The 17,805-nt window shown below is 42.1% G+C and overlaps 3 protein-coding genes across 4 annotated transcripts; all 3 read left to right on the top strand.

The window, feature by feature from the left end:
• The first annotated feature begins 2,172 nt into the window (after positions 1–2,172).
• polr2i (RNA polymerase II subunit I) lies at positions 2,173–5,642 on the top strand. Its single transcript, NM_001165064.2, is given in 6 exon segments — positions 2,173–2,320; positions 4,349–4,403; positions 4,568–4,641; positions 4,773–4,847; positions 5,019–5,070; positions 5,211–5,642. Coding segments are annotated over 6 exon segments (381 nt in total). The 5' UTR covers positions 2,173–2,258; the 3' UTR covers positions 5,274–5,642.
• Positions 5,643–6,095: 453 nt separating this feature from the next.
• pglyrp5 (peptidoglycan recognition protein 5) lies at positions 6,096–9,401 on the top strand. Of its 2 annotated transcripts, none has more exons than XM_021581800.3 (4): positions 6,096–6,315; positions 6,497–6,692; positions 6,780–6,898; positions 6,987–9,401. In XM_021581800.3, exons 1-4 carry the CDS (start codon positions 6,297–6,299, stop codon positions 7,157–7,159), a joined length of 507 nt encoding a protein of 168 aa, XP_021437475.1. In that variant the 5' UTR covers positions 6,096–6,296; the 3' UTR covers positions 7,160–9,401. The 2 variants fall into 2 exon arrangements, with proteins under 2 accessions (XP_021437475.1, XP_021437476.1); XM_021581801.3 differs by having other exon boundaries at positions 6,145–6,315; positions 6,500–6,692.
• A 117-nt stretch (positions 9,402–9,518) lies between these two features.
• On the top strand, positions 9,519–12,945 carry foxg1c (forkhead box G1c). The gene has a single exon (XM_021582800.3). It carries the CDS (start codon positions 10,081–10,083, stop codon positions 11,359–11,361), a length of 1,281 nt encoding a protein of 426 aa, XP_021438475.3. The 5' UTR covers positions 9,519–10,080; the 3' UTR covers positions 11,362–12,945.
• The last annotated feature ends 4,860 nt before the right edge of the window (positions 12,946–17,805 follow it).

Genomic DNA, 17,805 nt, shown 5'->3' with positions numbered 1-17,805 from the left:
AGGACATTCAGAGACATGTCCCAAAGCCACTCTTGCGTTGTCTTGGCTGTGTGCTTAAGGTTGTTGTCTTTAGCACTCTGGAGCAGGTTTTCATCAAGGATCTTTCAGTACTTTGCTCCGTTCATCTTTACCACAATCCTGACTAGTCTCCCACTCCCTGCCGCTGAAAAACATCCCTACAGCATGATGCTGCCACCACCATGCTTCAACGTAGGGATGGTGTCAGGTTTCCTCCAGACGTGACGCTTGGCATTCAGGCCAAAGAGTTCAAGCCTTGTTTCATCAAACCAGATAATCTTGTTTCTCATGGTTTGTTTCTTTATGTGCCTTTTGGCACATTCCAAGCGGGCTGTCATGTGCCTTTTACTGAGGAGTGTCTTCCGTCTGGCCACTCTACTATAAAGGCCTGATTGGTGAAGCGCTGTAGAGATGGTGGTCCTTCTGAAATGTTCTCCCATCTCCACAGAGTGACCATCAGGTTCTTGGTCACCTCCCTGACCAAGGCCCTTTTCCCCAGATTGCTCAGTTTGGCCAGGCGGACAGCTCTAGGAAGAGTCTTGGTGGTTCCAAACTCCATTTAAGAATGATGAAGGCCACCGTGTTCTTTGGGACCTTCAATGCTGCAGAAATCTTTTGGTACCTTCCCCAGATCTGTGCCTCAACAGAATCCTGTCTCTGAGCTCTATGGACAATTCCTTCGACCTCATGGCTTGTTCTTTGCTCCGATATGCACTGTCAACTGTGAGACCTTATATAGACAGGTGTGCGCCTTTCCAAATCATGTCCAATCTATTGAATATACCACAGGTAGACTCCAATCAAGTTGTAGAAACATATCAAGGATGATCGATGGAAACTGGATGCACTTGAGCTCAATTTTTAGTCTCATAGCAAAGTGTCTGAATACTTATGTAAATAAGGTATCTATTATTTTTATAAATTATAAAAAATAAAACTAAAACTGTTTTCACTTTATCATTATGGGGTATTGTGTGTAGATTGGTGAGGATTTTATTTTTTGTTAATACATTTTAGAATATGGCTGTAATGTAACAAAATATCAAAAAAGTCAAGGGGTCTGAATCCTTAATGAAGGCCCTGTGTATATTTTTACAATAGATTCTAGATCTCTGTATGTATGCAATAGTCCAATGCACTTGTAAATGACATATGATGAATGTCACTGACAAATCCCTACAGTAAAACAGAGCTAAACAACTCTATTGTATTCTGGAACACAGAACCCAAACCCACCAATCCTGATTCAACAGAGGGTGGCCCAGAGAGTCCCAAACCAAGTAGGCCTTCTAACTCTTTTGTATACTGTTGTAAAGTTGACACAATATGTGCTTTTCACATATATCTTATGGCATCTGTATTTTCATAATTTCTGTGAAAGGGAAGAATTTGTACACATCTTATTAGCAAATCTTTGAGCATGTATCAAATGCCCTAGGCCTGGACTGATCTCTCTCTCTCTCCCCCTCTATGTTCATTCTTCCATTCTAGGAAAGATTGTAGCCTTCACAGCCAAACTAAACATTTGTGACAGCTACCCAACTCACAGCAGTATCCTGAAGTTTGCCAACGTCCTGGTCAATGAGGGAGACGGCTATAGTACTCATACAGGAACATTCAACTGCCCACTGGCTGGCTTGTACCACTTCACATTGCATATGTCCACCTACGGCCGCGCCCAGTGTAGTATCTTAAAGAATGGCCAGCGGGTTGTCTCAGCATACCACACCAGCCTGCCAGACAAGTGTTGCCAGGTAGTCAGCATTGGTAGTGTGATTGAGCTCACTGAAGGAGACCAGGTTTGGGTTAATCTGTGGGGACCTATAAGACATGACATTTTTGCTACTGAAGACAATGACACTGTGTTTGTTGGGTTTCTTTTGGCATAATAACTTCATTGCATACTAAGAGGGTGTCCTGATATGTATTTATTTAGTGCCAATTTACTTGTCTTCAACTCCTCAGTGGTGTAATTAAATTGATAATGCATTTTATCGGTTAACAACAACGCATTTTTTATATTCTGATAATAATAAACACGGAATGACACACGCGTGTTGGGTGTCATTTAGTCCTCCACAGCAGTTGGCGCTGCAACTAATAAACTGCCATCGAATTCTCTAACATTTTGTGCGCGTGCGTCTTGTTTTCATCGTGGAAGCGGGAGACAACATTGCTAGCTAGCCAGAAATTCTGAGTTGTTCATTATTTCGTTGATTTCTATTTGTAAACCATTTCAAATGGATATAGAGGGTGGTACATATGAACCCGGATTCGTTGGGATTCGATTTTGTCAAGAATGGTAAGAGCAGATGGTTATAAAGAAGTTAACTTAGAAAGTGCATAACGTCACTGTAGCTAGCTAGCTAAAGACTAGTAGCTATGAAATTGAGTCGCAGTCCTTATTCTCTCTGACGGTACCAGTATAGTCCAAAATTGTATGAAGTGCGCGAGGTAATTAACGTGTTATATATGAAAATAATGGGTATAATGTAGTATCTAGGATAGATAAACGGGTGCATAATGAGTATCTGATTAGGATGTCGTGACCTGTAATACCTCAGTAAAGAATTGTGCTTGCTCTGCATAGATATGTGGCGTAAATTGTGGTCTTTACGGTCAATCAATTACGGTCAATGTTATCTTTACGGTCAATCACAAGTCTGTCTGATCATTTCGTCTCTCATTGACCTGATATCACATGACTAGACAATTGACTCAGTCTCACAACATAGACCAGGCAGGCGTCTCTGCTTCAGTTTGTTGGTGTTTTAAAAAAATGAATATTTCATAATTCACATTACGAGTTCAAAATGTCTTTGTAAAACGTCAAGGTTTTTCTTTGAACATTTTCTGGCCTCTTCCACCAGATCTAGGTGACGCTGAAGCATATGGGCACTCTTCCAAGTAGGCTGGAAAATAGAACGAGTCAAAATACACCCAAGGCTGAAAAATGACAGAACGTTGGCTAAACTGGAACACTAGCGCAATCCCATAGCAAATGAATGGAATCGAACATACACACATCTTGTTTTGACTGGTGTGACGTTTATAATTCGTAATCCTCGAATAGTAAATGAGTAAACCTCGATAGTGACAAGTGTATTTATGCCTGCATAACGTGGAAGTAGGGAAAAATTGCAACTTTTGACTATTTCTGGTCTAGCGATCGATGACAGCAGAGTACGCTGTTCAACCTTATGCAATTAGAAAGAAGAGATTATCCTGATTAAAATTGTGTCCGACTTGAAAAAAATCTAAATATACACATTGCGAGATATTTGGCGAAATAGACCAGCATGCTTCTCCATAGGAAAACAATGGGGGGAGCGCAGCGTTCCAAGGGCAAATTGTGTTTCGAGGCTAGCGTTTGATGACAACAGAGTAAGCTGCCCAGCCTTACACAATTAGACAGAGGAGATTCTCATGTTTGAAAATGGTTCCAAATTGAAAAAAATCTAAATATATACATTGTCATATATTTGGCCAAATAGACAGATACACCTATTTCCCTATAGTAAACAATGGGAAGACCTCAGAGTTCCATTAGTAATTTGTTGTTAATTACATTTTAACTACCAGCAACGTGGGCAGGTCTCATTGCCAACAATAGCAAAGCAGGCATTGTGAAGTACAACATTAAGCTGGGAATAGGACATTTGGAAGGCGAGTTGGTGCTCAATAGAACAAATAGGAGCTGGCAGGGTGAAAAATGACCTAAATAAAACTGTTTTTTGTGAATACTTCAAACCTACGGAAAGCAGCAATGATGCAATGAGCTAGTTATCAGAAAAAAGCATTATTACAACATTTCAGGTGTCCAGCCTATACTAAGCAGTGTTGCTACTCTGATGCGGGTCTTTTTTATCGAAGCCCGTAGCGATTTCATATTTCTCCCACTGACCGCGGAAAAATAACCAGTTTTGATACAAATCGCCTTTCTTGTCCATGTCGCTAGGCAATGGAATTTGACTGAGAGACATTGCAGGCTCTCCATCTTCACTCATTTGATCCACTTGTTTGTGTTTATCCGACAGCGATTACATTGTCCTCATACCTTATCCTCTTTTCCGTAGCGCTTGGCTTTGGGTTAATTTCTCTGACCCCATGTTAATATGTGAATATCTCTCGTCGGAGAGTTAGATGAGATGCAAGCATAATCCTTTACTCAGGTGTTACCTGTCACGACATCCTAATCAGACAATCATAATGCACCTGTTTAGCTATCCTAGATAGGTGCCCCCACTAGCGCTCTCTCTGGGTTGTCATTATGACCATTATCTTAACACAAACTAGAATGTTATAACAAAATTGTTTCATTCTGTTTTAGCAACAACATGTTGTATCCCAAAGAAGACAAGGAGAATCGAATCCTGCTCTATGCAGTAAGTGTGATGACATTCATATACCCACTCCAAATGGCTTACAGTAGTTAGCTAGTTTCATGCACTACCTTTATTGGTTGGGAAGTGTTTGAGCTTTCAATTGTTGAAACAAGTAAATGCATGAATGTAGTAACCATTTTTGACTTCGCTGTGTATCTCAACAGTGCAGGAACTGTGACTATCAACAAGAAGCAGACAACAGCTGCATCTATGTCAACAAGATCACCCATGAAGTTGAGTAAGTGATCCCTATTTTCCACCACTTATTCTCAGACACTGAAATATACATCTGTCATGGGAAATTAAGTAATTTGTCTCATCTTTCTCACCCCTTTCTCTTCTCTCTCTCTCTCTCTCTTCTCTCCTCAGTGAGCTGACGCAGATAATTGCAGATGTGTCTCAGGATCCAACGCTACCCCGGACAGAGGATCACCCCTGCCCAAAGTGAGAGTGGCCAACACTCACACACACTCGAACAAACACTCTCTTTATCTTCCTCCTTTAGCTCTCTGAAATCAGGCAATTTTTCCACACCTTTTCGATTCACAAACATCTCTATCAATTCAAAATAACTTCCAAATAAATCTAACATTGATCTCTTTTCTCTCTTTTCAGGTGCGGTCACAAGGAGGCAGTGTTTTTCCAGTCCCACAGTATGAAGGCTGAGGTGCGTTGCTATTTTTTCATCATTGAACATTCTCTGTCCCCAAAGAGTTAGCCAAATATAGAAATACTAGAGTCCACTGAGCCATATGGATACATTAATATGTGGTGTATATGAAAGTAACTGCTTTATTTTCTATGTAGGATGCCATGAGGCTGTACTATGTCTGCACGGCCCCTCACTGTGGACACCGCTGGACGGAGTGAAGAAGAGGTCAGATGTATGCATCCACAGCGTCTGCTGTCACCCAACAGGCTACTGTGTCTCACTGGTTCACTGTGGCTGAAATCAGAATGACTGATCATTATGTGGGTCTAAAATACTCAGCCAAATCAGAAACTTTATTTACAGGAATACTAACTTTTTGTGTTAGTTCTTCATCATCTTGTTGGCAAGTACGTCGTGGAACTGCTAAGATTTGTATGGACCACTTAAATCCCATGTATTACCTTGTTGTGGAGGAACACCTAACTGTTGGGACATTGTGTTAATAATGTATTAGCTCTAGTACTTTTTTCAGGTATTTGTCTTATTATTATTATTTTTTGAACTGGGAGAAATAAAATAAAAAATACAACTTTTGTTAAATGCTTCTGATTTCTTTCAAAAAGACTTCTCTAAAACTGTGAATGCCACTGTTGTATATATTAAATATTTCCTGAATTACCGTGGTTACACAATCCCGTGAACCAATCTCTGTTGCAATACTTGCCATCCCAAAAGAGCTGAAATAGAGATGGTTAAAAAAAGTATTGTGTTTTTGTATTGTGTATTGTATAACTGGGCATATGAAATGTTCCTCTTTAGTGGTGTGGTTTCAACTTTCTTTTTTTCTAGGCCTACCTGTTTGGCTGAAATAGAAATGGTTAAAAAAAGTATTGTGTTTTATAACTGGGCATATGAAATGTTCCTCTTTAGTAGTGTGGCTTCGACTTCTCTTTTTTTTCTAGGCCTACCTGTTTGGCCACTGCAGTGTATTTCCCAATGTGTGTATTTTTCAGTTTTCAGACCCACTGAGAGTTGGTGTCATTGAGAAACACATGACTAATGTGATTGGCATGCACGTGAAAGGAAAGTACGCAAAACATGTAATAACCCGCTGGAGAAACAGTCCACACCCCCTTTAACAATATGTTGTTAACAACTTATTCTAAGGAACGTCAAGGAAACTTGCTCTTTTAAATGGCCTCTAGCGACTAAATCAAAAGCAAGTCTGGATAATATAATACATGGATTTAAGAGTCACTGGTAAGGAAGTACCTATGAGTTCTATCGAAAGGTAATGATTAAGTTTTCTGATAATGCTTTGAGGACTAGGTATGATACTTTGTTATGAATGGGTAAACGAAAGTGAATTGTTAGGTCTATAGTTTGGATATGGAACACCATAGATTTACTGTGGTTTGTTAACCATATGCATGCATTTCAGTAGAGGTGGTTACTCGGGAACAGTGGGGAGCAGTAGCCCCTCGATGCCGGGAGACCCTCAAGTGTCCTGCTCAAAGAGTTGTCATACACCACACTGCACTGTTGCACTGCAGGGGCATCCGAGAATGTATGGACCAGCTCATCCACATACAGACAATGCATATGCAGGATAGGAACTTTGATGACATTGGATACAAGTGAGTGACCTCCTTTCCTGGTGTTTTCTATCATTCATTGTGTCAGGATAATACTAAATGGAAATAACTGTTTTCTTGCATTTGCAGCTTTCTTATTGGGGGAGATTGCACAGTGTATGAGGGCCGAGGCTGGGGTGTTGTGGGTGCACATACCAAGGACAATAACCGTGACTCTTTGGGCATTGCCTTCATGGGCAACTTCAACAGTAAGAAACACAATATTGGACTTTTCATCTCCAAGTCATTACAGTGTGTAAGGCATTGATGCCAATGGGTTCCGCTTCTCTGTTTCAGATGAGAGCCCTAGTCCAGCAGCCCTGTCATCTGTTAAACAGCTCCTGCAGTGTGGTGTTTCCCAGGGGCATTTGCACCCTGGATTTACCCTGCTTGGGCATAGAGACTTGGGGGACACTGAATGTCCTGGGGAGAGACTATATGCTGCACTAAAACATCTACAATTTCCCTAAACATAACCTCTTCCACAGGCTCAATTGCTACTGGTTCGACAGAGAAAGTGAGTCGGTGGTGAAAGAGAAAACCCTGAACAGCACACTTAACATTTTGGGACTTCCTTGTGTGTTTTTAAACCACTAGATGGGGCAATGATGCTTTATTGTAGCCATGGCCTAAAATGCATACTCTTTTTTTCACAAGCATTTCACTAGACCCGCAATAACATCTGCTAAACACTTGTATGTGACCAATAAAATTTGATTTGATAATGGGGTTTCCCAAACCCAGTCCTGGGGCCCCCCTGGGTGCACATTTTGTTTTTGCCCTAGCACTACACAGCTGATTCAAATGACCAACTCACCATCAAGCTTTGATTATTTGAATCAGCTGTGTAGTGGACCATTAGACCACTTTATATATCTGTGTTTTGTAGAGGACATACAGTGGGGGGGGGGGGGGGGGGGGGATTTGATCCCCTGCTGATTTTGTACATTTGCCCACTGACAAAGAAATGATCAGTCTATAATTTTAATGGTAGGTTTATTTGAACAGTGAAAGACAGAATAACAACAAAAAAATCCAGAAAAAAGCATGTAAAAAATGTAATAAATTGATTTGCATTTTAATGAGGGAAATAAGTATTTGACCCCCTCTCAATCAGAAAGATTTCTGGCTCCCAGGTGTCTTTTATACAGGTAACGAGCTGAGATTAGGAGCACACTCTAAAAGGGAGTGCTCCTAATCTCAGTTTGTTACCTGTATAAAAGACACCTGTCCACAGAAGCAATCAATGAATCAGATTCCAAACTCTCCACCAAGGACAAGACCAAAGAGCTCTCCAAGGATGTCAGGGACAAGATTGTAGATTGTAAAGAACTGTCAATCTCCCTCGGCCTGGGGCTCCATGCAAGATCTCACCTCGTGGAGTTGCAAGGTCCCCCTGCTCAAGAAAGCACATATACATGCCCGTCTGAAGTTTGCCAATGAACATCTGAATGATTCAGAGGACAACTGAGTGATAGTGTTGTGGTCAGATGAGACCAAATGGAGCTCTTTGGCATCAACTCAACTTGCCATGTTTGGAGGAGGAGGAATGCTGCCTATGACCCCAAGAAAACCATCCCCACCGTCAAACATGGAGGTGGAAACATGCTTTGGGGGTGTTTTTCTGCTAAGGGGACAGGACAACTTCACCGCATCAAAGGGACGATGGACGGGGCCATGTACCGTCAAATCTTGGGCGAGAACCTCCTTCCCTCAGCCAGGGCATTGAAAATGGGTCATGGATGGGTATTCCAGCATGACAATGACCCAAAACACACGGCCAAGGCAACAAAGGAGTGGCTCAAGAAGAAGCACATCAAGGTCCTGGAGTGGCCTAGCCAAACTCCAGACCTTAATCCCATAGAAAATCTGTGGAGGGAGCTGAAGGTTCGAGTTGCCAAACGTCAGCCTCGCAACTTTAATGACTTGGAGAAGATCTGCAAAGAGGAGTGGGACAAAATCCCTCCTGAGATGTGTGCAAACCTGGTGGCCAACTACAAGAAACATCTGACCTCTGTGATTGCCAACAAGGGTTTTGCCACCAAGTACTAAGTCATGTTTTGAAGAGGGGTCAAATACTTATTTCCCTCATTAAAATACAAATCAATTTATAACATTTTTGACAAGCGTTTTTCTGGATTTATTTTGCTATTCTGTCTCTCACTGTTCAGATAAACCTACCATTAAAATTATAGACTGATCATTTCTTTGTCAGTGGGCAAATGTACAAAATCAGCAGGGGATCAAATACTTTTTTCCCTCACTGTACGTGGGCAATGTACAGTTTGTCTGATTTGGCAATTGATGTGCAAGCGGCTTCAGGAATCTGTTGTAAATCGCCACCCATTCAGTGTAATTGTAGAGGCAAAATATTAAGGTTGTAAAATGCGTCTGTTTAGATTAGGCTAAACATGATATATTTGGGTATTCACATAAAATTGTCCACATACCATTATGTTCCTTTTTCTATGAGTGTGCTGCTATAAGGTGTTCTAGGAAATAAGGACTGAGAAGGGTGTAAGGGTAACTTACACTGAGTAAATAAAAATATGCTGCTGAACAAGTACAAACTATTGACATAACTGGATGGGATTTCCATTTTGGGTGGCCAAAATATCTTGTCCTGAATGAGTTTAAGCTTTTGGGTTGATTTGAAATGGCTTCTCAAATCACTAAAAAAATCAAATAAAACAATTTGTCAAAGATAGAAAAGCTGTAGATGTTTCAACATTGTAAGCTATGCGTATTTCCAAACAAGTGAACACTTGTATTGCATGATGGAGTATTAAAGGGGACCCCATATCAAATTGAGAAAATAGAGATGGTGAAACATAAATGCTGCTTCATACTGTGTGCCTTGATGTTGCAACACATCTTACCTGTCAACTGTTGTGCAGGAAGCTGCATGCTCTCCAGCCAGACGTCTAGGCTACACAATCTGCCCCGCAACTATGTCTCGTTTAAGTTCTCCGCTTGTTTACTTACTTTACGAGTTTACCTACTCCTAAATTACTTACACACCTTCACCTAATTCGGCTTTGATGGGCTGTTTGCCAGGTTATTGTGTAAACAGACGGAAAGGAGTGGAGAGAGGCGTTCCCAGAGGGCGAAACGCAGGTGAGAGGTTTGAGTTTCACGCTCCTCGGGAAGTGTTATAATTGAACGTGGGAGTTCATCTGCCAGTCAGTGAAATTGGCAGCGCACTAAACTAATCGCAAAGTTTGTAGTATACGGCTTGTGTGACTATGCATGTTTGGATCAGGATTGTTGAGCAGGAGTTTAAGCACGAGTGGCGCATTTTGTCTTTGGCACCCCAAGACGACGTGTGTATTATTTCGTGGATTTAGACGTTCCTTCTCTTCAGACTGCCAGACGCCGCGGGAAGTGGGTGATGTTGAACATGGAGGATTTGAAAGCTCCTGTCAGATTTTTCCACAAGTCTTCATTCAGCATCAGCAGCCTGCTGTTTCGACGAGAGGGAGTGATGAGTGATGACGGTGCCGTGCTGGATGGGCATCTTTCCAGAAAACACATTTCTTCGGGGCCATCTACTAGGCCTAAAGAAGTTTGTGCTCAAGATGGAACATATGATTTACATGGAGACAAGAATTGTCATAAAGAATACGCAGTCCAAGAAGACAAACGACTCTCCAGAAATGGAGAAAGGGAAGACGGAGAAGATACCGATGGAGTGGGAGAGGTGAAGACATCTGGAGGAGTAGAGGGAAAAGCTAAACCGGAGAAACCTCCTTTCAGCTATAACGCATTGATAATGATGGCTATTCGCCAGAGCCCGGAGCGAAGGCTTACCCTCAACGGCATTTACGAGTTCATCATGGGCAACTTCCCTTACTATCAAGAAAATAGACAAGGATGGCAGAATTCAATCCGACATAACCTGAGTTTGAACAAGTGCTTCGTCAAAGTACCTCGCCATTATGATGACCCAGGCAAAGGCAACTACTGGATGCTTGACCCTTCAAGCGAGGACGTGTTCATTGGTGGCACAACTGGTAAACTCCGGCGCCGTTCCACGGCGGGCACCCAGACAAAACTGGCAATAAAACGGGGTGCCCGTTTGACCTCCACCACTGCCGCCGGGCTGGCGTTCACCGGGTCCTTTTATTGGCCGGTGCCATCGTTTCTAAACCTTCAACCTCCTGCGAACTCACACCCGGGCATGGGGTCATGTGTAGGGCCCAATCACTCCAACTATGCCACCTCGATCCTTTCTCAACGGTCACACCACATGAGTGCCATAAATGCTGGAGCAGACCGACTCTTCCAAACAAACCAGGAGTCATCGTATTTTGGCATGGGTGCAGGCGCGCAATACCGTCGTCATCACCAAATGAGCGCAGCCTCCACATTCGCCTCTTCATCGTTGCCATGCACTTTGTCTCTCCCTAACCCTTGTTCCTTTAACTTGCTCAACCGACAAGCTAGTTATTTTTACTCGCATCACCAGGTACCCCACCCGGCGACATTCAATACATGGTGCCAGGATGAGTACCCCCCAACCAAGGCATCTCCAGCCGGACCCATTTACTCCGGAAAAAATGGGCCATCGGATTGCTTGGGGAGTTTGTGTGCGGAGTTCACTAATTATTTTCCCTCAATCAGCCCCATGAGCTCCCTCAACACCAATCTTTCTTGGGATGCAGGGAAATGACCATATTTAAATTAAAAACGTCAGTTTCTCTTTATGGATTAAATCTTACTAATGTCTACCAATGCTGCGAAATGTATTCAAATAATTTATGTGAGTTTGCTATTTCCCAAATAGGCATATCTGTCTTTGGACAGAAAACAATTATTTAATATTTTTTAAATAATTGCCACTCACGCTTTAATGTGCAATTTAATCTAAACGTATCAACAACAAATTCACGAATGGTCAATATTTGTGGTGCGTTCAGATCATTAAAAAATATATATTTCTTTCGTTAGTATTTTATTTTGTATTTTAATAGACCACTAACTAACTATACATCACAAGATGAAGAGAGATGAGAAAATGATGCTGTATTTGAATTATTGCGCATGAAGTAAGAGTTTCATAATGAGGAATAATGTCGTGAAAATAACAAACTATTTGTTATCTGTGAAGGTAATTATCATGGTCGAGGTTGTTATTGCAAGATTTTGCATCATCGTTTAGGCTATTTTTACAAACAGGCTAAACCATCACTCTCTGAAGTTTGTATTCGTTTTTTTCGTTATTGGTGTCATAACTTCGTTTTGCGATTCGTAGGCCTAGTTCTTAGGGATGTGGGCTACATGAAACATTAACCATTTAATGAAAAAAATGTTTAAAAAAAATGAAAATATCTTGTCCGACTGTGTTCCATAGGTACTCTCCAGATATTTCCATTAATATAACATATCTTCTGACAACTGGATGTGTTTTAACAATTCACTGTTATTATCTTAAAACAAACTTGAAAGAACAATTGTCTTCATAAATGTCCTCTATCAATCGTATTGTATATAGCCTCGTTATTGTTATTCTTATTGTGTTACTTTTTATTATTACTTTTTATTTGAGTCTACATGGTAAATATTTTCTTATCTCTTCTTGAACTGCACTGTTGTTTAAGGGCTAGTAAGTAAGCATTTCATGGTAAAGTCTACACTTGTATTTAGCGCATGTGACAAATAAAGTTTGATTTGATTTGATATTGCTTGAGGAAGGCTGTGCGTAATTAACGGTTTGCCCTTTAATTAAAAACTAAATCTTTGGTCATGTCTGAAAAAGTATTGGAAATATAGTGTTTACTCTGATGCTATTAAAATAATGTATACATTACAGACAAAAGTCCAGAATTATTTTGATGTTCCTGAATTAAGAGTAAAAGTTCCTCATAAAAATATATAGGCTAAGAGTTTTTCTCTGTCTGCACTCTCCTATTACTTCAAAATCAAATCTGCAGTGATTGTCTCCATCTGTGTTTGTAAATGTATCTCAATTGTCTCAATGCTCAATATGAACACAATGCTGTGTTATGCACTTCTTACATTTTTAGAAAATAACTATACTAAATATGCTTTGAGAAATGATTCATCCCAGAGGTGGTGACTGTATGTCTTGCATGATTTGTACTGTATCTGCACTAGCTATCTTTTTCCCTTTTAAGCCTGAAAATGTTTGTTTACAGGGAACTCTGTGCATGTCATATACTGTAGGCTATACGTGTAATTAATTTGATCCATTTTATAATGTGTGTGCAATAAAAACAAAAATAGTGATATAAAAGGGATGAGTTGTATTACATATGCATTCAAAACATAACAGCCGGTTATGTGATACTTAAGGAACAGGAAGAGAGTGTCAATGAGTCCAGAAGGAATCCAGATGCATCCAAATAGCACTCACACATGCACGCAGGACACACACACATTCCCCCAGTCCATTCAATTGCTGAGCTCAACACTCATGGTCATATTTAAACAGAAACTTCATTAGCACCTGCTGATGAAACCCACTGTTACCACCACAAATAGCCATGCTGCTGTATCTGAAAGAGTTCCAATGCAGCTGTTTTCATCTCAATATCTGGGTAACAATTAAGTACCTTACTATGATTGTTTTAAATTTAAATGGTCAAAAAAAAAAAAAAAAAAATAGCTTCTGAGCAAAGAGCAATTTCTCAAGCAATAATTTTTTCTGGGACTGTCTGGGAGTGGGGAGGGAAAAATGAAAACTAGCTGTTACTGTCAGAGAGGTTTTGAACTCTCTTTCTTATTGTTCTATTAACTCATTTACCGCATGGTGATGTCACCATGGAAGGTCAAAACTCTATCCCACCAGAACAGGCTGAAATTTCAGGTGGTCTTTTCAAACAGCTCTCACAATAAAATAGTATTATCATAATTTTCACAATTTCACAGTATTATTCCTACCTCATATTGTGGAAATAAATATAAAACACGGTGAAATCACATTTTTTGACTGCACTGGGACTTTAAGATCATCAAAAGTTCAAATCTGAAACTACAGACGTGTCAGTGTGATAAAGGGCATGCAGAGCCTTGACTGAGATGTATAGGGAGAGAGAGAGATAGACATCATAGCCTAGCTGATCTCATTGATCTACTTCTACTGTTTCGCCTGCACATGACATCACCGCCTGATGAACTTTTCCTTACCTTTCTTGGGGCTCATTCGAGATATAATTTAATAAAAATAGATGTGTGAGGACACAGATAAGGACAGATTTCTGGAAGTGTGCCTCTATCAAACAAAAGAGGCTTTATGTGGACTGTAGCCACCTTTCCTAGACAGCCCAGTCTCAAACACAGTCGGCTGCGGTTAGACCAGGATACTGCTCTTAGGATGTTTCATGTAACCTTACACCAACACTGTTGGCAAACTTAGGATCTAGATACAAAGATTATAAAAACACTTTCATTACGCACATGAGTAATTGTGGTATAACCACTTAGAGCAAGATAGAGAGTGAATCAACAAGTAAGCTAGTACAGAATGGGGCTTTGTGTGTCCTGGGGAAACTGTAATACAATCCTGTTTGCTGTGAATTCAGTAATAAATAACAGCCATCCTCTGACAGGCATTGATAATAACCCCACACCTCTAAATCACCCAGCCAGACTCACAGTACCACAGGGCAGAGAGTAAATCAGCATGAGGAGAGGGACTGAGGCAGGCCTCAAGATGTGTCTGTGCACTCAAGGGCAGCTTGTGCTCACCAAGACTGTGTAGCTAGACCGCACACAAATACAAATACAAATACAAACACACACACACACACACACACACACACACACACACACACACACACACACACACACACACACACACACACACACACACACACACACGGGTGTATGGACAGCAAACAGTCAGTAATCCCAAGTAATCCCACCCTCTCTGTAAGAATTAATCTGGGATTTATGACAGGAAGAGAGTGAGTGAAAAGGGGCCTATGTAAGCTGTTTGGCTGAGACAGGTAGAGGGTGTATGTTTCATAATGATAGTCAAGCTTTGTAAATCAATCCCAAATTTGGGCCTCCCAAATCAGCACACTGTGGGTGTGATTATCCCCTAGCATGTGCCCTCCCAAGGTAGAGGAGCCACCCTGTGAAATAAGGTTGGTAGATGTATCTCCCCCCCAGGCGCCTGCCTGTCTCTCGCCAGTAAGCCAATCTCCCTATGTCTCAGTACTGTGCAAATAATGTACATCTCTGTCTCTCACACGCGTTCACTCTCATCTCTGTCACCAAGAGGTCTACAACAGAGTTACATGTGGGTCTGTGTCTGCCAATATTTGCAGTGGGCACTGATATGTAGCTTAAAGCTCAATGTATCCCGGACCTAAAAAACATGCCACTTCGATACAGCTACGACCGGAAGTGACTTTTCATAGCAGGTTAGGAGAGCATTTTCGCTAACCCTAACACTTTTCCTATCCTTAACCTAATTCTCCTAACCTGCTACGAAAAAGTAACTTCCGGTCGTAGCTGTGTCGAAGTGCCATGTTTTTAGGGAATCTGCTGTGTGTCCTAAGTATAACCCATAATGGGTTAGAATTTCTCCATATAATGTATCAGAAAGAAATTTTAACGAGACCCGGAAGCCTTTGTACAGACACAGTTCTCGGAGCCCGAGGCTTGCACCGAGTGTCAGGATAAAGATGAGTCTGTGACGGTAGGAGTGACATTTTTGGGAAAAGTGAACCCTTGCCTTTTGGCTGATCCATTTGTGTTTTCAGGGTGGGTGAAAACAGAGTTAGGTGGTGTGGAATCAGTAAAGGTAACCAGAAGTTATCTGGTGATAATGGTTTGTGTTTCTGCTGGTCAGAGGGAGCAGACACCCTGTGCTAAAGTAATGGGGACAAGAGACGTGAATTGTTTTGCTCTCAAGAAAAGGGCACCATTAAAAGGAGAGAGAACTGGGGTAGCGGTAAATATGAAGTTGACCGACTGAAGGGGAAGATTCCCGGTGTTTGTGATGCTCGTCATTTGGTGCGATGCAGACAGGGTGGTGTTCCTAGGTTGGAGAAGTGTGCAGAAGGGCATGAGACAAAGGAATGTGTAGTATTGTAGGTGTCATGTACAAAAGCTGAAGAATATACGCACATCCAGATACTTTCCGCAGGTGCTGGAGTTGTATGCAAACTAATGGAAAACCCCACACACCACTGCTCATGCTCCCAGGTAATTTCATTTATAAAAACGTTTCGCCCCTTAGGTCTTCATCAGGCATCCGTATCCCAGATGGGGGTGGAAGATCTTATACAGTGCCCTCAGAAAATATTCAGACCCCTTGACTTTACCACGTTTTGTTAGTTTACAGCCTTATTCTAAAATGTATTAAATCATTTATTTTTCCATCAATCTACAGACAACACCCCATAATGACATAAGGACAACAACAAAACATTAGAAATGTTTGCTAATTTAATAAAAAGAAAACACGTAAATATCACATTTACATAAGCATTCAGACCCTTTACTCAGTACTTTGTTGAAGCACCTTTGGCAGTGATTACAGCCTCGAGTCTTCTTGGGTATGACCCTACAAGCTTGGCACACCTGTATTTGAGGAGTTTCTCCCATTCTTATCTGCAGATCCTCTCAATCTCTGTCATGTTGGATGGGGAGTTTTGCTGCACGGCTATTTTCAGGTCTCTCCAGCGATGTTAGATCGGGTCCAAGTCCGGGCTTTGGCTGGGCCACTCAAGGAAATTCAGAGACTTGTCCCGAAGCCACTCCTGCGTTGTCTTGACTATGTACTGTGGCATATAGCAGGTCAGCCATCAGGGGGAGACTCGTTGAGGCCTGGTGAGAGATGTGCCAGGTCTCAACGGGCTCTCAGGCCAGGACTAATTGGGACCGATTGTGGTTGGTGAGTAATCAAGGGGCTGATTGCTCACCAGCTGCACAAGTCCCATAAAGCTGCCAGAAGGGCAGCACACTGAGAGGGGACTGGGGGAAGAGAGGTGACTCCAGTATAGTCGTGCTCAGTCCCAGGGATAAAGGAGTGAGCTCAGTATTGTTCCCCGCAGGATACAGCAAGCCCAGAAGATGGTATCCCTGAGAGTGTCTCCTGGGGGAGACCTATTGTTATCTTTATGTTTGTTATTTAAATAAACGTCCTTGAACCCGGCTAATCCAACTGTCCGTGTCTGTAATGGGGTGCGTGCTGGTGGCAGGGAAGGCGCAGGAGAACGAACTTGGTATAAACAGAATTATTTAATAAATGCTCACAAACTCCGAAAACCAACATATACAAAATAAAGAAAGTGGGTACAAAACCCATCGCACACCATAACATACTTAGCACCAATATATACAACGAACAATCACAGACAAAGACAGGTAAAACAGACGGTTAAATACACAACATGTAATGATGGGATTGTAACCAGGTGTGATGTGAGACAAGACAAAATCAATGGAAAATGAAAAATGGATCAGCGATGGCTAGAAGGTCGGTGACTTCGACCGCCGAACACCGCCCAAACAAGGAGAGGGACCAACTTCGGCGGAAGACCCGGTCCCCCGGTGAGTCCACAGGAGCCTCGGTGTGACTCTGATGCCAAGGAGCCAGAACCGGCTGATACCCCAGTACACACTGGAAGGGAGAGAGGTTAGTGGAGGAGTTCTGGGCCATCTCTGCCCAGGGAACGAACGTTGCCCCCTCCCCTGGCCGGTTCTGGCAATAAGACCTCAGAAACCTACCCACATCCTGGTTAACTGTCTCCACATGCCCATTACTCTCAGCAGGAAAACCTGAGGTAAGGCTGACCGAGACCCCCAGACGTTCCATGAACGCCCTCCAGACCCTCGATGTGAACTGGGGACCCCGATCAGACACTATATCCTCAGGTACCCCGTAGTGCCGGAAGACGTGAGAAAACAGGGCCTCCACAGTTTTTAGGGCCGTTGGGAGACCGGGCAAAGGGAGGAGACAACAGGACTTAGAAAAACGATCCACAACGACCAGGATCGTGGTGTTACCCTGTGAAGGTGGAAGATCGGTTATGAAATCCACCGACAGGTGCGACCACGGCCGTTGTGGAACAGGTAAGGGTTGTAACTTACCTCTGGGCAGGTTCCTAGGAGCCTTACACTGGGCGCACACCGAGCAGGA

This window comes from Oncorhynchus mykiss, chromosome 24, assembly GCF_057628025.1.
Source record: "Oncorhynchus mykiss isolate SJ-2025 chromosome 24, ASM5762802v1, whole genome shotgun sequence".
NCBI classification, from domain to species: Eukaryota; Metazoa; Chordata; class Actinopteri; order Salmoniformes; family Salmonidae; genus Oncorhynchus; species Oncorhynchus mykiss.
This window is presented reverse-complemented; position numbering and strand designations above follow the sequence as displayed.